This window comes from Cordyceps fumosorosea (genome assembly GCF_001636725.1).
Source record: "Cordyceps fumosorosea ARSEF 2679 chromosome Unknown scaffold_22, whole genome shotgun sequence".
In the NCBI taxonomy this organism is placed as follows: domain Eukaryota; kingdom Fungi; phylum Ascomycota; class Sordariomycetes; order Hypocreales; family Cordycipitaceae; genus Cordyceps; species Cordyceps fumosorosea.
In genome coordinates this window covers 326648-349340 of record NW_017387322.1, presented here as the reverse complement: position 1 = coordinate 349340, position 22693 = coordinate 326648, and the positions used below count along the sequence as shown (strand labels likewise).

The window sequence follows — 22693 nt, the reverse complement described above, 5'->3', positions numbered from 1 at the left end:
CCCCCTTCTTACTGTTCCCCTCTTGCAGCCAGCCACCAGGACGAGTTCTTCAGCCAGCTACCATCCGTCCATGTGTGGCATGAGACTTGCAGCGAGATGGCTGTCCGCGAACCCGGGGAGACCTTCTCCGTCATGCTCCTCAGGGCGCCACAAAACGCCACGCACAAGCATGAGCAACGACGACACAACGAAGAAGAAGAAAAAAGAGACAAGTGACTGCCTGACTGAACCAAAGAAAGCTGCACGATTATGCGCGGCCTTCCAGTGGCCAATGAAACAAGCTTGTACGAAGTGAGCTTCGTTGGTACTAGGTGACGACGGATCTCCCTTGTCTCCAACTTATTACTACATACGGACTACCGGTAGGGTTTAAGTGCGCTTCTTGGCCCTCCCTCCTTGTAAGGTCATCTGCCCGTTCTCAAGGCAAGGTCATGCCCTCGATGGCGTCGTTCTGCTACTTTTGGCCCCTCCTCCTCTTTTGCCGGGCGGCGCTATTGCATCAGCAAATCCCAATATAAGCAGCCAGCAGCCACACCACCACCCATGCGCGGTCGCGCTGCCGTGTAACCCTCACCAGCGGGCCTGTCGAGCCCTCCTCCTCCTCCTCCTCCCTTGTTGATGGTGATGATGACGCAGGGTAAACGAACGTAGACGGCCAATAGACGCATGGCGATAGCAGAAGTCGTACCTTTTTTGTTTTGCTTCCCCCGCGCCCTCTCTCCATTCTCCCCCTCAATGCGGTGCACGTATCGGCCAATCTGCTTCTGCATACTCGTGCCCCTATCGAGGTGCTCTCTGAACCCTTGGAAACCTGTCGTGTAGTGCAGAGACCATATCGCCAAGCTTTCATGGCGGGTTTGCCAACGTGTCACGCTGGTCGGAGAGCCCTGAGAGAGGAGGAGGGAGGGGGGGGGGTGGACCGATCGACTCCGCACGTTGTGCCGCAGCCATCGCGAGGTCGTCGACTTACCCTACACTAAAATGTAGAGTCGAAGATCACAGCCAGCCACTATCACTGTCACAGCCGGTGCTACATTTCATCGAACATAGCAGGTGGTGGTTATAACTCCATCCGTATATGGTCGGCGGAATTTGTACGGGTGTTCTCTCATGTCTTTGAGGGCAGGGCAGATGTACGCTGGTTCCGTTGGCTAGCATCTGGAATAATCGGCCCTGCAGACTGTCCTCTCCGGTAGCAGGCAAGCTGATGTCCACGAGTCAACCAGCACGAATCTCGACAAACAACCGACAGCAAGCCCGCGAACCTTCAAGGCCAAACCTGTTCCCATGGCTGTGATCTCATTGACCCGGCCCGGTCCTAGCGGCGGGACGCTGCCCGCGGGCGGCCGGGGCTCCGACTACGCCGAGCCTATCTGTTCACGAATCAACCATCTGCCGGCACAGGCTGTTTTAACTTTGTTCGGGGACCGATGTCGATCAAGATATGCAAGAGCATATACCTGCCCGAATCGGATCACCAAGATTCCCAATACGACAAGCCAGACGCCCTTGCTGGGGACATGAACACTCCCACACGAGGCAATCTGCCGAAGGGCCTCGGAATGCCGTGTTTGGGAAGCCAGAGCTGCCCCCGAGCAAGGCTCACCAATCAAGCCGCAGTTTGGCCAGATACTCTTGTCTAGGCAACTATACGTGACGTAATTTACACATGCCCGTCTCTGGATTGAACGTCTCTGGATTGATGAGTGTACACAGCACGAACTGATGTGACGAACTTCCCGTACAGTAAAAGAGTAGCAGAAACACCCACCCGAGCTTCAGCTTTACCGTCGGACTGCTTGCAGAAACTCGGGCATACCTTTTATCAATCTCTGGCTGGAATGTTTTCGCTACAAGGGGGCACTTTAGTTTTTGACTACGAGCATCGCTGTTAGTATCAACGCCAAGTGCGTCTTGGAAAGACGATTAAGCGTGCTCGATTTCAAAACCTTACGAAGGCGTGGGCAACCCGCTCTCCAACGTAAAAGAATCAACTGCCAGGCGAATTGCCCGTATCCTCTCGTAGCTGTTGAACCTCTGCTCCCGCGAAATTTTGTATATTGTCCGGACATGCCCTTGACCGCCGACGGGGACTGCGGCGCTGTCGTAGGGCGTCGTCGTCGTTCGGCTCGAGCTCCCGGCCCAGGATTGTGCTCGCAAAGGCGGCAAACGGAACCCTCTCCACGCTCAAGACGCCAACGAGACAGGCCGGGTCCGCGTCGCCACGGACATTACGCGGACGCGAGCGGCGCAGCAGGTACGCACCCTCTAGTCGCTCCGGCGAGACGTGCTCGCCATGCGCCAGCTTCAGCACTTTCTTGCTGCGGTCGATGATCCCGAAGCAGCCCCGGTCGTCGACGTCGCTGGGGCGGAACCCAGCCGTGCGCGACGTCGAACCCTCCCGCGCGTCTCCACGGCGTTCCCTTGCGGTAAGCTCCCTGAACAGGGACGGCCCCCCCGGCAGGAGGCACCTCGCCACGCGGGGCGCGGCTCGTCGTCGACGCGGTAGCCGCGGAGGCGAGGCGCACCTCCACGTTGCGGCGTGGGAGGGCCGACGGTGCCCCTGTGCGTCATGTCGCCGCGCGCCCGCGCGCCCGCCCGCGCGCCCCGAAGGACTCGGTCATGCCGTAGTCCCTGGGCGGAGGTGCGCACCGAGCGCGGCACCGAGGGACGCCTGCACGTCGCAAGGTGCAGGAAGGCGCTGCTGCTTACGACGAGACGCGCGCACGGTGGCCCGTCTAGAGCGCTTCGAGGACCGGGTGCCTGGTTGTGCGCGCCGCGGCCGGCCGGCCGCAGGAGGTGCAGGTCCGCGACCCAGCCCGAGGACGTCCCTCCCGCCGCGGAAGCCGACGGCGGCGGTGCCGGAGCACGGCGCCATCTGGTCGGCGAGGCGGTCGTGGATGTGTGCGCGAGGGGCAAGTTACGACAAGGTGCGCGTCGGGCGGCCCCGGCGTTGCCAAGCAGCGGCAGCAGTTTGACGGCTGACACGGCCGTTGCCGGGCGTCAGCACCGTGCCGTTGGGCGGGCGCCCGTGCTACCGGACGTGTAGTTGATGACGTTGATGTCGTCCGCCTCGTCGGCCGGCCGCTCTCCGTCCCGACGCGCTCCAGGTCTTCGATCGAGTGTATCGAGAGGCTCGGGTGCTCCTTTGCAAGCTCGCTTAACGGGGCTCTCTTCGTCTGTCGTGTAGGCTCGCCCGCGTCGAGGGCGTCGGTGCAGATGATGATGCGGAGTGATGGGATTCGGGGATGGCATGGTCAGGAGCGCGGGGACTCGTTCGACGGAGCAGGCGATGCCAGGGAGCTCGGCGTCGTGGTGATGGGCTCGGTGGCGTCGGGCCCGGGGGTATGTCGTAGAGCGAGACGGAATACAGGCACTGCGATGAGGTAGCAAGGTCTAGGCCCAAGAGGAGAAGATCAAAAGGGACTACTTGGCCAGCTGAAGCCGAAAACATGTTCTCGGGGAGACGTTGCTCACCGGTGGTGTGCACTCACCAAGGTTCTGAGATCATATTTCTTCTTCGTAGTTGTACATGTGGGAACCCTCGCGCGATGCCAGTTCTACGATTCCAGCACCCAGGTTCTTGCGTCGCTCTGCGACCTTTGTAGCTGATCTAGTTGTAGCGCGGCTTGAAGCCTGCGGTGACGTGGTCCTATTCGCGGGAACCTAGGCAGTTGTGGTTGGGAAACTGACGAACTGCCTGCTCAAATAGGTCATGTATGAACCTCACTTCGGGCTCGATGGCGGCCACAAGGGCCCTATTTCTGTACAGATAGTGCCTATAAATTGGTGACTACCCGAGCGTCTCGGTGCCCGGAATTGGGACGCCTTGGGGCCTATCGATGGGTGGCGTGGCCAGCTCGCGCCGGAGACGGTTGACCTCGCTGTTGATGGCAACCCTAGTACGATCATCTGTGGGCCTTCCAGCCTGGAGAGAACTTGAATGCGAAACATGTCATGATAGTTTATTGGTAGTGATTCATGAGCTGCAGAGCTAACAGCCATGGCCTCAGCGCAAAGCCTGCTTTCCGGCTAGACGGAGGAGGGCCGAGGCCCATCTTCAGAGGGATTTATGATTTCTACGACGACCCAGGACTACTTGAAAGACTCTAAAAGACAATACACTTTCTTCTTCAGCGTTGTCGCAAATTAGGACTGCTTATAGTGACAGAGGAAAGCTGGACACGTTGCCGCCACGCCTGGTCCAAGTGGCTGGTTTTCAAAACGAGAGCGTGGAGCAAGCTGTTGTATTATTACGTGTAACCTGTTAAGAGTATTTGGAGGATTCCTCTCAGCTTGATTGACTCGCACTCTGCCACTTGGCACCACGTAGCCGGGGGCATCCGCTCGCTGGTTGTGCGCTCTCGCTGTCGCTAGTCTTTATCTGGCCCTTGTTCGCGAGAATTTGCCAACTATCTTCAACTGAGCGTTGAAACAGTACTCAAGATGGTGAAACCACGACTTGTCTCATTATCATTTGAGAGAGGTCATGTTATCTTTGACTAGTTACTGCCTTGATCACTGGCAGAGGCCGGAGCAAGCACTTGGAGGATGGTGCTTCTAGCAGGATCACGAATTGATGATTCAATAACAAAGGAGATTCAAACAGATTAGCCGTATTTCACAACATATTGGTGTTATCGTTGTAGTGTTAAAATCATTCTTCGCTAATGGGAAGGAGTGTAGGTAGGGCCGAGCCCTTTGGCCAAGCCGTGGGCATGACTTGGGCATCTTGCGTCTTAATAAATCAAATTATACACGAGAAGCTTCCAGCCATGTTTTGTCTTTCTATGCATTGGCATGGCCATGTTTCTTGGCAGGGTTGACAGCAGGGCGGAATACAAGGCCGTCAAGGCGTAATGCAACGTACGACAAGTCCCCCACAAACCGAGATGACTGTCACGACGGGTGCTCCGACTGACTGGTTCACTAGCGAGAATGGAAGAAGGTTCAAACGGCCGTAACGGAACGGGCCCTCTTTCGCAAAACCCCTAGATTTCATCCGGTGAGTGAGGCGGCATCAGACCATCCCCTTGGCTTACACTGGAGACAGACAAGGCGCATAACAGCCAGTCATAGAATCGCGGAATTGGGGTCCCGACGGTGGCGATCCATCTTGGAAAAACATATAAAATGCCGCCATTCCCAATGCGACGGCAGTTTGCGAGCGCCATTCCCAAGCCACTTAACATACTTGTGCTAACTAGTTGGTTGGTTGTTAGTTGGCTAGTCATTGATCGCCTGTCCAGCCCACAGCGCTGATTCGGCACGTACTCCGGGGGTCCGGTCTCTTGGCCATCGTCATCCATCGCAACAAGTTACGGGTTCAGGAATCTTTTTCTTTCAATCAATCAATATCATTCATTCGATTACCAAACCAGTTTCCCAACGAAACCCCATCACGAGCTTCTCAATTACGGCCTCAGCACCGGCTGTAAGCAGTGCCGGAAGAGGCGGGTCAAGGTATGTCGCCTGTCATCCCATCTCGCAAACACACCACCTTCTCACCCAAGTTTCCACCGCGATACTTTAGTGCGACGAGACCCGGCCGGCCTGTCGCCGCTGTCAGCAGTACGGGACGCAGTGTCCGGGGTACAATCGACCGCTGCCCATCCGGTTCTACGTGGACTCGCGGTCCTCCAGCTCCGCGCGTCCCGGTGCGAAGAAGAACAAATCCAGTCCGTCTCCGGCGCTTCCGGCCATCCTCGCCGCAGACGCCGGAGCCGCCGCATCATCCTCCTCCTCCTCCTCCTCCTCATCCGCCTCCGGCCCCTCCGCCTCCTATGCATCCCCTGTCAGCACGCCGCCGCGGCTCTGTCTCGACAGCCAGCTCGAGCCGTTGTGGGAGGACGAGTCGACCATGTACTTCATTGACCAGTACTGCCTCCCGCCCAGCCCGGGGCTCTTCCCGGGCTTCCTCAACTTCCTGACCGAGCGGCTGGCCGCGTCGCCGCCCGACTCGGCGCTCAGCCGCGCGACGCTCGCCTCCAGCTGCCTGTCGCTGTGGCGCCACTCAAAGTCGCCCTACCTGTACCGCAAGGCCTGCCGGCACTACGGCGCGGCCCTTTCGGCGCTGAGCGAGACGCTCAACGAGGCGGCGGCCGCGTGGCAGGACGATACGATTGCCGCCATCATGCTGCTGAACCTGTTTGAGGTGGGCGGTCCCCCTAATGTCAAAGACGTAGCCAGATGCTGACGGACTGAACAGGACATTCACGGCAAGGCGCCCAAGACAAGGCCGTCGCACCTCGACGGCATCGTCCGCATCTTCTCGGCCCGGACGGAGAGCCTGGTGCAGGCGTCGTCGCGCGGGCCGGTGTATCGATGGGCCTTGTCGCATCTGGTATGTGCTGGCTAGCAGCAGTTGCCCGTCTGTTCTTGTTCCCCCATTCTAACAGCCCGGCAGCAAATCGAGACGCTCATGCGCGGCGAGTCCTTCGACTGCATCAAACTCCGCGACGGCCACGCCGACACCAGCACGCTGTCCACCGGGCTGGCCGTGGCCATGTCGTGGGCGGTCGAGTTCTGCATCGACACCATGCGCAGCCTGCGCAGCATGGACGCCGAGCCCAACACCGCCGACGAGCAGGCCGAGTCGCTCCGGGCCGCGCTCGACCGCGCCATGCGCATCCAGCGGCGCCTCGACGCCATCGTCCGCGACGCCGAGCACCATCTCAAGCCGACCCTCATCGTCCGAACCTCAACCTCGCCCCAGCAACAACCCCCCGCACTCATCGTCTCCCCCAGCCGGCTGCTTAGCATCATGTGGACCGGCCTTGACGCCTTCCTGACCATCTTCTACTCGACCGTTCTTTCATGCAGCCGGCGCATCCTGGAGCTGCGCGCGCGGCTGCTGACCGACACCGAGCGCGCGCTGGTCGCGGCCACGAGCGAGATGGCGGCGCGCAACGTGGCGCTGCTGCTGGAGCGCATCCGCGGGAGCATCCCGTACAACATGGGCGACGTGGACGAGCAGGGACGGGAGATGGCGGCGCCGCGGCCCAAGGCGGTGTCGTCGTACTACCTCACCTGGATCCTGGCCATCGTGATTAATACGCCGCAGGCGACGGAGGACCAGCGGAGGGCGTGCAGAGAGGCGCAGGACAGGATACAGGACATGTACGGGCTGAAGCCGGTCGAGGCCGAGCTGATGGCGACGAGCATCATGCAGTGCTTTCGGGGGTCTTAGTCCCGGTGGGATGAACTCGGCGTCCGAAAAGGTGCCGAGGAGGTGTGGAGGTATGTATCTGCGCTATTTTCAGTATAGAACAATGAACTATTTACATGATATCCTAGATTCGGAAGTTGCTGCCTAGTATGGTCCATGGTCTCTGTCTGGTCTACTACCGAGACACGTGCATATCTTGTGTGCTTCAGCCTCGATTATGATGCTAATATCTTTCTTAAAATTCAATTCATCTGAAATCGCGTATAGTTTGATTACATCATAATCAAAAGTAGGATACAGCAACCTGGTTTCCAATCAGCGCAGACAAATCGCCAATGAAGCAGCTGGCAATCACAGCAATGGCCCCAAACGCAATCGACACGTAGTAAACCCTGCTAAAAGCCCCGGAAAAGGCCACAAGCGTTGCATCGTGTAGCATCGTGATCTTCTCTGTCGTGTTTACCTGAGGCAGCGACTTGATGTACTCCGAGAACGGTATCGAAACGAGGGTAGGCATCATGTTGGTCAGGGTGTCGAGGTCATACACGCCGACCTGGACCGCCGCGGGCACGACGTATTGCATTGTTCGCTTGGTCAGCTGCTGGACAAACTGCTGGTAGAAGATGCTGACGCCGATGACCTGTCCGACGGCGCGGATGCAGACCGTGAGGCAGGTTGCCGTTCCGATGAGGTCCTGGGGCGTGATGATGGTCGCGATGAGCTGGTTGGGGATCAAGACGCCGCCCACGGCCGTGAGACCGAGGGAAAGAGGCGCCCAAGCCGTGGCGAGGTTGTGCGGGTCGATCACCGCCATGCACGCGATGGCTACCGAGGTGTGGCTGTCAGTGTGACTATCCTCGTACTGGGGTTGTACTGGAAGAGCTTACCGACTACCTGAACGATGCAGAAACCTGTCATGATGAGCTGGACGCGGGAACGGAACATGGAGACGAGTAGGGCGGAGATGATTGCGCCTCCGAGGATGCACCACCCAAAGGGCATGGTCCGGATACCCGTCTGCCGAATGTCCGAGTCGTACACGGCGACGCACTCCAGCACCCAGAAGAACAGCAGCGGGATGTAGTTGATGCCGGCCATGAGGATGACCACCATGAGGGCGACAAACGCCCGGGGGTGGCGCAGCAGCCGGCCCGGGAACATGGGATGCGGCGCCAGCACGTACTCGTACCCGACGTAGGCGAGCAGCAGGGCGATGCCGATCGTCAGCAGGGCGATGATCCGGGCCGAGTTCCAGGCATACTGCTGGCCCGAGTTGATCCCGACCAGCAGCACCAGCAACCCCGCCGTCAGGATCACCCCCCCGAGCCAGTCAACCCGCCTTAGCTTCTCCGCCGCCGTGAGCCGCTTCCCGTCGAGCTGCACCCGCGGCGGCCGGCTGTAGCAGAAGAAGAGAATCGCCGCCGTGGCCGCGTTCCACACCGCCACCGCGCACGCGCAGTACCGCCAACTACTCGCCTGCGCGATCAGCGCGCCGTACAGCGAGGCCGGCGCGAAGGGCACGAAGAAGGAGACGACCAGCGCGACGTAGTAGCCGCGCTGACTCGTCGGCACGATCTCCGCGACGGCGGCAATGGCCATGAGCTCCTGGACGGCGATGCCGATGCCGGACAGGGCCTGGCCGGCAATGAAGCCGGCGGCGTTGGGCGTGGCGGCGAGGAGGACGGCGCCGACCATGCCGAGGAGGACGGCAAAGAGGGTGATGTGCTTGCGGTCGAAGAGGTCGGCGAGGGGGCCGGCAAAGGGCGCCGCGACGCCGATGGCGATGACCTGCGCGACGAGGAACCAGATCAGCTGGGCGGGGGCGTGCAGGTCGGCGGCGACGAGGGGGAGGATGGCGGCGAAGAGAAGAGGGTGCGCCTGGGAGCCGACAAAGGCCATGCCGAAGCCGGCGAGGACCATGATGAAGCGGACGTCGGAGAACTGGTCATGACTGTGAGCACGGTGTACGTCTCTGCTGGGTGAGACTGGATTCTCATACCTTGGGCGTACGGTCCTGGCTGCTGTCGTCGGACACTTGCTGCTCCAACCCATCCTCTGGCCTGAGCTGCATCTCCTGGTGCACCCAGGTGTCCGACTTGGACGTGCTTTCAACCTTGTCCATTGCGTTTTGAGTATCGACACGATACAGTGAATCCCGGTGTAAGTGAGCAGGGTAATACAACTTGGCAATACACTTGGCAATGCAACTTGGCACGGACGGACTTGGGACCTTCCCTCTTTGGCCTTGGCTTCCATGTCTTACTTATACCCATAGAGAACCGAGTTATTCTCTCATTGAGCTCCTGGATATTGGTTCCATCGCCATCATACCCTAACCTCTTTGAGCCCTTGTTCGCGATGTGGCGCCTCCATCCTCCCCCACACACGCTCACCCGTACGATGGCACCGTGCGGGGGATGTGAGATGCTGGGGAATCTAATCTGGAGAAGTTTGCAGGTCCTCGACTGACAAGATGGCCAATTACCAAGAACCATGTACGACCTCCGCTGATCCGGGGAATCAGCCTCCCGAGGCTCGAGTGCGGCCATGCTGGGTTGGGGGATCATCACGAGCCAATGTCACCGGCCACCGTTACGACCGCCGGCTGCGAGAAAGGGGGGGGGGGGGACATTTTCAGCTACTAGTATCCTAGAATAAAGAAAGTCTCCCGTATAGATCCGAACTGAGTACTTATTAAGTCGGGACAGTTCGTAACCTTGGTCTTCTATCTCAGTTCCCTTGTCTAGTCCTCCCCGGTTCACTCTTCCAGGCCCCCGAGGTTAACTCTATTCATTTTCTTCCATTCACCCGTCAGCATGAAGTTGAAGTTCTTGTCAGCCGTCTGGCTTGCTCAGCTTTGCCACTCGGCCACAGCGTTGCCCTCTCCTCCCCCGGCCGACGTCGTCTCCGTTGAAGCCAATGGCCACAGCCGGTCCGTCCCGACCGAGGCCCAGGAACCGGCGCCACCCTCGGCCCTCGACCGCCGCGCCACGCTCCCTAGCCGCGACAAGTTCTACCTCCCCCCGGCCGGCTTCGAGTCCGCCGCACCCGGCACCGTCCTGCGAGACCGCCCCATCCTCGCCGCCTTCCTCGGCATCATCCCGGACCTGACCGTCCGGGCGCACCAAGTCCTCTACCGCACCACCGCCGTCAACGGCACGCCCGTCGCCGCCGTCACCACCATCTTCGCGCCGCTGCTGTTCGCCAAGAAGGACCGCCTCGTCACCTACAACACCGCCTACGACAGCGCCTGCGTCGACTGCAACCCCAGCTACGCCTTCCAGTTCGGCAGCCTGCCCACCAACGTGCTGCTCGCCGCCGACTTCCTCCTGCTGCAGGCCTACCTGGCCAAGGGCTACGTGGTCAACTCGCCCGACTACGAGGGGCCCGACGCCGCCTTCAGCGTCGGCCGGCTCGCCGCCACGGGCGTCCTGGACAGCATGCGCGCCGCGCAGAGCTTCGGCAGCGCGAAGCTCGGCCTGGCGGCCAACGCGGCCATGGTCGGAACGGGGTACTCCGGTGGGGGGCTGGCAACGGCGTGGGCGGCGGCGCTGCAGCCGACGCACGCGCCGGAGCTCACCATCAAAGGGTGGGCGGTCGGCGGCGTGCCGGCCAACATCACCGCCATGGTGCCGTTCCTCGACGGCGGGCGCACGAGCGGCTTCCTGCCCGTGGCCATTGCCGGCCAGATGAAGCCCTCGGCGTACGGCGCGGAGCTGGCGCCCGTATTCGACCGCATCGTCACCGACGAGGGCCGCGCGGCCATGCGCACCGCAAACACCCAGTGCGCCGTGCCCAACCTGCTCAAGTTCTCGGGCAAGTCCGTCCTCAGCACCAGCTTCCAGACGCTCGGCGACGGGTTCCTGCACGACCCGACCGTCTCCAAGGTGCTGGCGCGCGGGACGCTCGGCGTCGTCAGGGAGGAGACGCCGGCCGCGCCGGTCTACATGTACCACGCGCAGCAGGACGAGGTCGTCGTGTACGGGCCGGCCTTTGACACGTACCAGCGCTGGTGCGCCAACGGGGCCGCCGTCAGCTTCGTCGCGTTTCCCACGGGAGGGCACGTTTCTACGGGGGCGTTCGGCGCGCCGGGGGCGGTAGACTTTGTGCAGCGGGCATTTGATGGGAGCGTTGCAACCTCGAGCTGCTCGTTCAAGACGGCCGGGGACACATCGGTCAGCTCCTCGGCGCTGGGAAGCACGGCGCAGCCCGCTGCCGTGCAGCTCAACGCGCTGGTGGACGAGGTTGGCGTGGATGATGGCAAGTGGCTGGATGGACTGGGGCAAGGACAAGCCAGTTCCTAAAAAAGTGCCGGTGATAGCTTATCACTTCTGTAACGACTCAACAGGCGAAGTTGGCTTGCAAGCAAGTGCCTTGGCGAGAGGTTACCAGTGGGAGATGACGTTGCATACAATATTTCAAAATTGAATTGAATTGAATTGCAGTTGCAATCTTCTAGTCTTTTCTTTTCAATTTAAAAACACTTTTTCAATACAATGCTGAAATTCTTTTGGCAAGCACCAGAGGTTGTAGACGGAGAGAAAAGGTAACTGGTCCCCCACACTTGACCACTTGTTGACCACTTGTCGATGTCGACAATGCTAAGGTATTAAGTAATATCATTGTATTAATAAAGCTCAATGTAACATTGATAAGTGGATATATAAATCACATGATACATACACATTGTCATGTCTGCAGCAAGCTGCCGCTGCCCTCCAACCAGAAACATGTACGGCATTGACAATGGCTACTTTGGGAGCGGCTCCCGCTAGCCAAGTAATTTCGTATAATTTACGCGATTGTATGACTCACTATTCAAACTCCTGCAGAAAGTATGTAATGGCCTTCATGGTCCCTCCATCATAGTATCCCTGAGAAGCGTCTAGGGCTGGCTGGACGTGGACCTCGTTGGGGCCGACCGCAAGGAGCACGCTCTCCGCCCTCATCATTTCCTTCACGTCCGCCTCTTTCGCTTTCGAATCCATGCTCAGGGTCTTCGCACCGACGTACTCCCGCGCAAACTCGTCGCAGCTATCAAAGAGCAGCTCGGCGCTGCCGGCCGTGATCAGCAGCTTACCCACGACCGGCGGCGCCGGCTGCTCCCGTCCGACCGCGCGGGCCCAGCGCGTCTTTGCGTCCTCTCCCTCGATGATGTGCCCCCATACCTGGCCTGCCGTCGGGTCGAACAGCCTCGCAAAGTTGTCGACGTGCTTGGACAGGAGGAAGTCGTACGCCTCGTTGACCCTGGCGGCCGCGCGCTCCTCACTCATGCGCAGCCACGGGGACAGCAGAACCGCAGCACCCAGGCGCTGCCCGTCCTTCAACTCCAGCGGAGCGATGCCCGGACAGGGCTCCTGGAGGTGCAGGAGCACGCTCGCAATGAGGTGGCCGCCGGCGCTGTCCCCTCCCAGGATCAGCTTGGAGGGTGAACGCCCTTGGTCGATCAGGTAGCGCAGTCCCTCGACGGCCTGCGCGAGCTGACCCGGATACCGCACGGCTGGCGTGAGCGAGTATTCCAGGAACACAATCTCTGAAGCGGAACAGGCTTTGGCCATGTGCGTCACCATCGGGACGCACCCGGCGGCGCGCATCGGCGACTGGTACCCCCCGCCGTGGGCGTAGAACACCGTAGGACCTTCCGGATCCGCGCCCTCCAGCGTAACCACGTGCAGGCTGGCGGGGGGGAACGCCGCTCCGCGCGGCTGCGGCACGGTGACGTGGCCGTGCCCGAGGCCGTTGGCCGCGCAGTACTGGGCAATCTGCTGCCCGCTGAGGGGGCGACGCGCGATCGTCGCGTTCAGCTGACGGATGTTTAACGTTCTGGACACGGCGGCCAGGAGCGTCAGGGGCAGCTTCTGGCGCCAGTGCAGCGAGTAGACCTTGCTGCGCGGCCAGGTGCAGCGGATGACGAAGAGAGAGGCGAACCGACACACTGGCCCAAAGATGATGTTAGCATATCGTGACACATGACAAGTGCGGCGTGTGATATGATTGGGCGCGTACGGATGATTGGGACTTTCCAAATCAGGGAGAGATAGTCAATCAGCCTCATTGGAGCCGCAGTCACGGTTGCGGTAGGTTCCATGGTGTCGTATTCGCTGCTGTACTGACAAGCAGGCAGAAATATCGTGTTTTTTTTTTCTTCTGCAAAAGATCGAGTGAAATAAAACCTCATCTTTCATAAAGTACAATGAGTCCATTTTTAACGCCGAGCGTCGCAGCCAATGAACCTCGGCCATTTGCGTTGCCCGAAGCCGAGTTACAATGCATCGTCGTCTATTAAAAGGCCGATCAACCCCGATTTGGTCCATGTTCGCGAACAGTCAACGCAAGAGCCGTCTTGGCATCTCAGGCTGGCGTTCTCCACTGAGTGCCATGGAGGATATATAGCTTGAGCATTCCCTCCAACCCATAATAGTAAACTTGGTTTTCCTCCGACTCCCCCTTTACTAATAACGGACAGTAACTATTCACAACTCCAACCAACCTCGGTATATATGAAATAAGCCGCGCTCACAGCCAACAACTCCCGCTCCAGACAGGTCACAAAATTAGTAACAGAAATTACAACCCTCAAGGTAATCATTTCTCCCTCTCGTCTTATCACCAGAACAATAAGCTGTGGGGTTTACCCCAACTACCCGAACTAGTTACCACCACTATTGTGGTCAGTCGCCAACAAACTAGCACTGGTTTGGCGATAGCTCAACCGACGATCCTTTTAGCAGATGATAAAGCGCTGATCAATCTGTGACAGCCGAGCTTTACGTACTGCAGGACTCGGTAGTATGCGAGAATTGATTGCCGCGTCCCTTGTAATGTCATCCCCTTTTACTGGCGCCCTCCCCTCCTACCGATGTCGCTCACCGCAGACTTGACAACCGGGACTGCCGAACGTACGTTTTAGGCAAGTAGAAGAACCCTTGAAACATGTCATCTCCAACTTCCCCTTGTGTTAAGTGGCCGTGGCTGGCCAGGCTAAATGTTTTTTGGCAGGTTGCCAAGAGTCTGGGGAACTTGGGGGCGTAGAACAGGGCCGAGAGATAGGACGCTCGGCATCCAAAAACGCATTGCTATTATTTACCTAACTCCTTTTACCATGAAAGTATCTACATCTCGTCGGACTTACTCGATACCTTATGAGCGCTGTCCAGACTGTAGTTGGCACCTGTTCCTACTAGGGAAGGTGAGGAGAGCCGCCACTTGACGCCCATATCCGTCCTGTCATGCCGTTTCGTGCCGGCTTACACATATAATTAACAGAAAATTACGCTTCAGAAATGAGGCAGATAGCATCACGATGAATGATAAGTACGGTCTGTTGCCATCTCCGATGATGGCTGTTTATCTCCAACAGCCTCGTTACATACGATCCAGTCCGTCGCATCAAGTATCCCCAAGTCGCAAACATGGTCGCTTGGTCAAGAATTTGCCTCGCACTTTCCACGGTTGGCGGTGCTTATGCCGCTCCTTCCGCTGCCAACCATGGTCCTCTGACCCTCTTCAGCGAGATCAAGCAGATCCCCTCCAAGTGGCAGTCGACTGGTGCCGCCGCCAAGTCGGCCCTGATCAAGGGCCAGATTGGTCTCAAGCAGGGGGACATCAAGGGCCTGGAGGCGAAGCTCCTTGACATCTCTAACCCCAGCAGCGAGAACTACGGCAAGTGGCTGTCGCAGGATGAGGTTGCCAAGTACACTGCGCCGGCCGAGGGCAGCGTCGACGCCGTCAAGTCTTGGCTCGCCGCCCATGGCATCTCCGAGACCTCCCAGCCTACCAATGAGTATGCCGTTTCTTGTACCGCATCATGGTCCTCCAAGGGAGCTACTCACATGTTCGCAGCTGGATCGAGTTCACCGCTCCCGTCAGCCAGATGGAGTCGCTCCTCGGCACCCAGTATGAGTGGTTTACCCATGATGAGAGTGGCATCACGATCCCCCGTACTACCAAGTATCTGGTTCCCCAGGCCCTCCACGACCACATCGACATGATCACGCCCACCACGGCCTTCTACAACGCCATCGGCGCCCACGCTGCGGCGACCGAGGAGAGCGATGTCGTCGCCAACGCCGTTGAGCGCCGTGACGCCTGCCTCAGCAACGGCCACATGACTCCCGCTTGTATCAACCAGCACTACAACGTCGACTACACGGCCAAGGGCACGCAGCTCTGCGGAACCACCGGCCTCATCGGCATCGGCGCCAACCACACCGACTACGCCACCTTCGGCAACGCCTACGTCTCCGGCCTCAAGGACTTCTCCGACGTCACTATTAACAACGCGCCCAACTCGGGCAACGGCACCGAGATGGAGGGCAACCTTGACACCCAGTACATGGGTGGCCTCTGCTACCCGAACCCCAGCGTCTACCTGTCCGCCGGCCCGACTGGCGCCCAGGACTCGCAATTCGGCGACGCCCTCGCCAACATTGCCAGCTACCTGACCTCCACCTCCAACCCTCCCTCGGTCGTGTCCACCAGCTGTAAGTGCCACCAGCATAGCATTTGAGCATGAAGGAACAAATCCTGTGATCGGCCCGCTAACTACAAATGCACAGATGGCGGTGAAGAGAACGGCTTCGATGGCGACTACATGGACAGAGTGTGCAACGAGTTCATGAAGGCCGGCTCCCTCGGCATCACCCTCACCCTGTCGACCGGCGACCACGGCGTCGCCGCCAACGGCGAGACTAGCTGCTACAACAACGGCTTCTACGCCATGTGGCCCGCGAGCTGCCCGTACGTGACCGCTGTCGGCGGCACCCAGTTTGGCAGCTCCGGCGAGGTCGTCGCCAACTTCCAGACGCTCAACAAGAAGTACACCTCCCCCGGCGGCGGCTACTCCTGGCACTTCAGCGCGCCCGACTACAGCAAGAACGTCACCACCGCCTACGCCAACTCGCTCGATTCGAGCTACAACGGCTACCTCAACACCGGCGGCCGCGGCTACCCCGACATCTCGCTCGTCAGCGTCAACTTCGAGACCTACATCAACGGTCAGCTCTACCACATGTTCGGCACCTCGGCCTCGTCGCCCTCCGTCGCCGCCTTCATCGGCGTCCTCAACGACTACCGCAACTCCACCGGCAAGTCTACCCTCGGCTTCATCAACCCGCTGCTCTACTCCTCCACCGCCGCCACCGCCATCCGCGACATTACCTCCGGCAACAACTTTGGCTGCGGCCTCAACGGCTTCTATGGTACGTCGTCCTTTTTCTTCTTCTTCTTCTTCTTCTTCTCCTCTTCTCCGATAGCATGCGGTCTGCTAACATTTTCTCCCCACAGCCGGCACCGGTTGGGATGCCGCCAGTGGTCTTGGATCGCTGGACTTTGGCAAGCTCCGTGCTGTTATCTAGTGTAGCTTGGGCAGTTTCTTCTTCACATATTGGACAATTTTCTAGAATAGTACACATACAACCTTAGTTGCAGCTGCACATGATTTGTCGTTTTGCGGATCCTTTCTTGCTCGCTGTTTCGTGCCCAGGTGCTGCTGCTCGACAGCGGCCAATGTCTGAATGTGAAAACGGTGAATAAATGACACAATGCCTGTAGCGACTTACATCCCCAAACTTTCGATGGCAATAGGATGGAGCGTCCAAATCATTTCGAATGACGGCGCTGTCGCTCACCTGTGCGCACCAGTTCGACAGCCACGATGCACGATGAGTAACCGTACAGACGGGTAACCGGTAAATTCCTAGCCATCTCCTGATCAAAGTCGACGATCTCACTAGTTATTGACATTTTGTTGGATGGCATGTCGATGCTATTATACCAATCTAGAAGGCGCGCCAGGTGAGGCGTGTTCTCGCAAGTCGGAATCACCTCGTCTCAATGCGCTGTCTCACCGGAGCCCATAACTCGACCGAGAACGACCAAAGTAGATGTCGAATCCAACGACGTCCAGAATCGCTTTTTTTTTTCTAGACACCATCCAGATGATAGACTGGTATTGTGAAGGGGAGAAGGCCTGACAATGCGGAATTACCTCATGAGATCACGTGACTGTTCATGTGACCTGGAACCGGAATTTCCCGCTAGCCGAATCTGTTCGTTCAGTCTAGCAAAGATTCGTGCCACGACCTCATTGCTCATCGAGCTCACCTTCACTCCCCTCGATCCCAATTATCCCGTCAGCACAATCATGAACTCCCTCCGCATTGCCCGCGCGGCCGTTCGTGCCCGCCCCGTCGCCATGCGCATGGCTGCTCAGCGCAGAGGCTACGCCGAGGCCATCCCCGACAAGGTGCGCTCTTCCCCCGAAATCCCCTTGCTGCTTATCCACCCATGGCTAACTCGCGAAACAGATCAAGCTGAGCCTGTCTCTGCCTCACCAGGTACGAATTTCCCTACGTTGACTGCCCGAAGGCGTGTTGCGAAGCGAGCGAACCGAAATTTGCGAGCCAATTGCGCGCGCCGAAACTTTTTTTTGCCGGCCGGCCAGGCTCGGAGCGCCGCCCCCGACCGTTGCGAGAATTTACGGCAACACCGTGCTAATTACCTCAACCAGACCATCTTCAAGTCGCAAAACGTCGTCCAGGTCAACATCCCCGCCGAGTCTGGCGAGATGGGCGTCCTCGCCAACCACGTCCCCTCCATCGAGCAGCTCAAGCCCGGCGTCGTCGAGGTCGTCGAGGAGAGCGGCAGCACCAAGTCCTTCTTCCGTACGTCCACCAACACCCTTCCTACGAAATCCCGGCTCCCTTTTGTCCCGTGTCGTCATCTACGAGGCGAGACTTGAAAGCGCGGGACAATTGGCTAACTCTCTCGCCCTAGTTTCCGGCGGATTCGCGACGGTCCAGCCCGACTCGGCTCTCAGCATCAATGCCCCCGAGGCCTACCCCCTCGAGGACTTCAGCGCCGAGGCCATCCGCAACCAGATTGCCGAGGCCCAGAAGATTGCCAGCGGTAACGGTAGCGAGCAGGATATTGCTGAGGCCAAGATTGAGCTCGAGGTATGTGTTCTGCGAACATTTCAGCGCCCTAGATTGCGGCACGGCGCCTGCAGCAGAGGTGATGTCACAGGAATTTACGCTAACAACGGTATTTACAGGTTCTCGAGACCCTCCAGGCTCATGTGAAATAAGCAACTGGTTGCATTGGCGGACGCCCATTTGTACATCATATTCCAACGCATTAGCGCATTGCAAGACAATTCATGCCTGCTGCGGTGCCATTCAATGTTAACTTAATTCCCTTTGTCCCCTACTCTTGTTTACTTGCTACAGTGATTACTCTTTGCAGTTTTGTTGTCGCATCCGGGCTGCGTCGCTCTTGCCTTTCTAATGTCCTATCCTTCCTCCCCGCCGGTCCTCGTGTTTCGTAACAATAGCCTCCCAGCAGCGCATCTTTGCTAATGTCACAGTGGCCCCTCCACACCAGTGCTAGCGGAATCATCATTACTTGCGCGAACATGAATACCCCGGAACCGCTAACAGTGTGTCAGACGACCTCAACAACTGAAATTCAGAAACTCGACATCGGCAAACGCCGGCCCACGATTCCGACCGGCATTGTCACCACGAGACTAGGGCAGCTGATGAGACTCACGGACGACAGCGGGAGCGTCATTCGGTATAATCATGGCGACCGCTCACGCCAAGGCTCGAGCAGTAGAGCCAAGGGCGGCTTTGTAATCCCTGCATCGCGCAGCTCGGTTTTTCTGCACGCGACCCCTCCTCGATCTCAAGAGCAGAGGGACAACTCATCCGGTGTTGATCGCTTGTTGACGAGGGGCCAGACGAACAAGTTGGAAGCCGTGCTTGTCCCTAGGGCGTGCAAGAGCTATGATGGGTTGAGCAGTCACCAGCCAGCAGCCGCAGCGGAAATGCCAGACCAACTCTTCTACGAGGCAGCTCAGCCGATGATGCACGGCGAAGATACTGCGCAGCCAACAATAGCTGAATGTGTTAGCTGCTGGGCCAACGGCGATGGGGTACTTGACGAGACCTCGGGAACACATCTATGCCATTCCTGTGGTGAATGGATCTCGTTCGACGAACCTTGCGCCTCCTGTGGGCATGCATTCTGCTCTAGATGTACCGCTGATGTTGAAGAAGAGGACTCAAACACGTCAGAAGTACCGACAGGAACTTCTGAAACGCCCAGCTCTTCAAGTGCTGTGCAGCAACCCAGACATCAAGTTAATGACCGGCAAAACAACGATGATGCCGAAAATTACCCATGGAGCAACGCAAGCCAGAACCCAACGACGTCAATGTCTTCGAGCTCCCGATCTGCTCCCCGGGCGAAATCGAGCCTCTTTCTAACCCGACCCGCACGCCACTGCATTTGCTGTATTGCGCGGCAGCCTGCTACAAGACGGCAAACCGTAGCGGCACTGCCCGGCGCTCCCACTCCAAATTCGTCATCATACAGCGGAAGCTCAACAGCGACGCAGACTACCACCATGTCAAACCTGAGAACCCCAGAAAACATTATTGCTGAAGGCTTGCGGCCCGCAGCTCTTCAGCCACGCCGGAGCACGGAAGCACAAAAGGCCATGTCGGTTAAGTCGAGGTCTTCCGATCCGTATGCGGGACATCGTGTCATGCGACCTCATCCCCATGAGCCATCACCAGAAGTCGAAAACTGGCCAAAGCTTCGTCAAGTTCCAGAACCTTCGAGTCCAAGGCCAGATGTTGCAGGTGAAGAGACACCTTGGGGGAGAAACGCGCTGAGGAAGGTGTCGAAACCGGCTACAGGGGAACCATCGGTCTATCAGAAGCCCACAACGAAGCCAGAATGGATTGCAAATCTAAAGAAAGTAAGGAGACAGAGCACCAAGTTAATTTCTCCCAATGAAGAGCGATTGCAGCCATCAACACCGAAGTCGCCTCTGGTCAGATCAAAGCAGGACCGTGTTTATTGTGATGGGAACAGATCCGTATCCGTGAGACCGAGCGAGAGACCGGCGTCGTCTAATTATGACGAGCGAATTCCACAATGTGAGCACAGCCGGCTTTTGACAAAAAGTCCCAGCCTTGCCTCGCGGACGTCCCGGGGTAGCTTGAAGCAGACCGACGGCACCTTGCCCAGAAACAATCTCGTTTTCGAGACCAATAGTCCAGACGGGCCGGAGCAACGCCGACAACCAGAGGTAGCACCTTCGAACAGGTCAAGAGCCACGACGCTACCCTCCGCCAAAGACGGAAGACTTCCGAGCATAATGAAAGCGCCAAGCAGAGCACGGCCGCGTGATCAGCACTCCTGCCATTGGAGAGACAGATTTATGGACTTGAGTGCTGAAGTTGACCAACTGCGCTCTGAGCTGGACAGCTGCGACCCGGGAGAGTCCAACTCTCAGCAGACAGATCGGGAGCATGAGTGCGATGACGCCGGGATAGATGGATTGACAGTAGTAATTCACTTGAGAGGGCGGGATGACCTGGTCATCAATACGGACTTGAGAACCACCTGAACAACTCTCTCTGGACAGCCTGGGAAACACCAGGCCCGCATCGAGAACACGGTCAAGCAATACAATTATCAACAAGATCACAAGACGATAGAAACTAGAAAGCAATTTAAAAAGTATTCACTCCAAAAAGGACTCACAAAAATACAGCCCAGAAGCAAAAAAGTGGTGATCCCGCCCGGGCTCGAACCGGGGATTCTCGGTGTTAACGAGATGCCATAACCAACTAGACCACGGGATCCGAATGCCGAATTCCTATTCGATGAAAACCGGATCGCATAATGACCTCTAAGAAGCTAGCAAAAGAAACGAGACGCAAAGCTTTTCCGATGTTATTAGGGGTCTTCGCCAAGTCTGTGCGGTTTTACACTTTTTGTTTCTACCCGCAACTCAATCGATGGCAAGATCCGTCGTTACGGGGCCGGTTGATCTGTCCACGACTTTGCCGGCCGGCGTCCTTTGTTCCTTTGTCCCCAATTTCCGCTGAGAGGTGAGACAGCTAAGAGAGGTCGAGCCGGCAAACAAGGAGAAGGGCGGAAAAATGCCATGGTTGAAGAAAGGGCGCGGAAACAAACATCTACAGCAGTTGCGGTCAAAAAGGTCAAGACATGAACATTAGGATGAGACACGTAGGCACACACAAGCGCGCACCGGAGCCCTGCATTCTTTGATTGGGCAATCTATACAGGGCGACTTGAAGACTCGGTCAAATTTGCCAGCCTTTTGGTTGGTTTGCGGTTACTACGGACGGGCGCATGAACCAACACGCCGCCGATAAAAAAAGAGCCACGAGAACGCCGAGACAAGCCCAATGAACATGTTTCGTGTCGGGTGCCCGCATGTTTGTATCAGATGCGCCGCCGCGCCTAAACGAAAAACAAAAACAAAACTGTGGTGATGAACAATTTCACTTGTTTTTCATGTCACACTCGGGATCACGAACCACACAAATCCCCTCCCCGAGAGCCGGAACACCTGAGCCCTCAAAAATGACGTTTACCGCCAGGTCAACAACACCCGTCCCGCTTGACCCCGTCATCGCTGGCACGCAGGTCCCTCGCTGCAGACGAGCGCGTCTGCCCAGTCAGGCTCCGCGGGACCTTGGCCGGCGCTGCACCGCGCGCGCGGTTGAGGAAGGTAGTCGGAGGAGGTGTGTTCCTACCAGCTGGTAGAGTGGCAAGAAAGATATCGATGGGGGATGATGCCCACACCCGCTTGGCCTGAAACCGACCGAGGCCAAAGTTTGTCATGCCCCCGACGCGGACCACCATTCAGCAGGTCATTGAGCGGCTCATAGAAACGGCCTTCGATCGTCGACTATCAGTCTTATTCTTGGCGTTGACGACAGGACGTAGCGAGTACGCCCTTCGGCCTCCGGAACCAGGCCTGTGCAGAGTGGAAGGTTCTCCGCGCACCGGAATGGGCTCCGCGCCATGATGCCGTGTTTCACGGGTCTGGGCGAATCACCATGTGCAACTCATCACTCAGGAGCAGCAGCAGCAGCAGCAGCCTGGAAAGGCGGAATTGTGCCTTTCTTGGCACACGCAAATGTTCTCTAAGCTCTTCATGAGTCTAATGTTCTGACAAAATGCATGTAGCGCGTCATCGCTGCGTGATGCCGGATGTCTGTGACTGACTTACATGGGTGGCTGAACCACGACGGTAGGCGTGATTGTTGATCATTTGAGAGAGGACCCGAGAGGCGACAGCATCTTCAACTGATGCCAGAACGAGTGAACTGCGTATCCGATGCCCGAAGCGGCAAATGGTCGAAGCAACCAGAGATGGGGTTTCTTCAAAAGTCGGTGACGCAGGTGAGACGGTAACTAGAACAGACTTGCGTAGGCATCAGGCCTCTCAACTGCTACCCCTGACAACATGGCGTGATCATATTCCGAAGCAATAGCCCAGTGTATCCTGACGATATTCGTATGTACACTGCTCGTGGACCTGTCTTGGTTCCCGGTACTCGGCTCGACCCCTCACCACTTCAAAGAAGTCGCTTCGCGCGCAGCTGCCGAAAATGGCCACACGTCACTGCCAGATCAGGCTTTACTAAAGAGCTAGCTGACTAGAAACCTCAGAAAGCAAAGGGAGAATCCAACGAC

At 57.9% G+C, this 22693-nt stretch overlaps 7 protein-coding genes across 7 annotated transcripts; 4 read left to right on the top strand and 3 right to left on the bottom strand.

Moving 5' to 3' along the window:
* Positions 1-1990: 1990 nt before the first annotated feature.
* ISF_07537 (AMP-binding enzyme) lies at positions 1991-3255 on the bottom strand (the record flags this gene model as incomplete). The annotated part of the gene is made up of 3 exons (XM_018851140.1): positions 1991-2409; positions 2472-2981; positions 3039-3255. The coding sequence occupies 3 exons, from the start codon at positions 3253-3255 to the stop codon at positions 1991-1993; spliced, it is 1146 nt and encodes a 381-aa protein (XP_018701736.1).
* Positions 3256-5465: 2210 nt separating this feature from the next.
* ISF_07536 (hypothetical protein) lies at positions 5466-7189 on the top strand (the record flags this gene model as incomplete). The annotated part of the gene is made up of 4 exons (XM_018851139.1): positions 5466-5474; positions 5534-6154; positions 6209-6343; positions 6407-7189. 4 exons carry the CDS (start codon positions 5466-5468, stop codon positions 7187-7189), a joined length of 1548 nt encoding a protein of 515 aa, XP_018701735.1.
* Positions 7190-7451: 262 nt separating this feature from the next.
* Positions 7452-9290, bottom strand: ISF_07535 (Major facilitator superfamily domain, general substrate transporter; the record flags this gene model as incomplete). The annotated part of the gene is made up of 3 exons (XM_018851138.1): positions 7452-7993; positions 8056-9109; positions 9168-9290. The coding sequence occupies 3 exons, from the start codon at positions 9288-9290 to the stop codon at positions 7452-7454; spliced, it is 1719 nt and encodes a 572-aa protein (XP_018701734.1).
* A 694-nt stretch (positions 9291-9984) lies between these two features.
* ISF_07534 (Lipase, secreted) lies at positions 9985-11472 on the top strand (the record flags this gene model as incomplete). Its single annotated transcript, XM_018851137.1, has 1 exon — positions 9985-11472. The coding sequence occupies one exon, from the start codon at positions 9985-9987 to the stop codon at positions 11470-11472; it is 1488 nt and encodes a 495-aa protein (XP_018701733.1).
* A 510-nt stretch (positions 11473-11982) lies between these two features.
* Positions 11983-13256, bottom strand: ISF_07533 (Alpha/beta hydrolase fold-3; the record flags this gene model as incomplete). The annotated part of the gene is made up of 2 exons (XM_018851136.1): positions 11983-13103; positions 13175-13256. The coding sequence occupies 2 exons, from the start codon at positions 13254-13256 to the stop codon at positions 11983-11985; spliced, it is 1203 nt and encodes a 400-aa protein (XP_018701732.1).
* A 1324-nt stretch (positions 13257-14580) lies between these two features.
* ISF_07532 (family S53 protease-like protein) lies at positions 14581-16524 on the top strand (the record flags this gene model as incomplete). Its single annotated transcript, XM_018851135.1, has 4 exons — positions 14581-14951; positions 15011-15651; positions 15727-16368; positions 16454-16524. 4 exons carry the CDS (start codon positions 14581-14583, stop codon positions 16522-16524), a joined length of 1725 nt encoding a protein of 574 aa, XP_018701731.1.
* A 788-nt stretch (positions 16525-17312) lies between these two features.
* ISF_07531 (ATPase, F1 complex, delta/epsilon subunit) lies at positions 17313-18254 on the top strand (the record flags this gene model as incomplete). The annotated part of the gene is made up of 3 exons (XM_018851134.1): positions 17313-17832; positions 17945-18123; positions 18222-18254. The coding sequence occupies 3 exons, from the start codon at positions 17313-17315 to the stop codon at positions 18252-18254; spliced, it is 732 nt and encodes a 243-aa protein (XP_018701730.1).
* Between the last annotated feature and the right edge of the window lie 4439 nt (positions 18255-22693).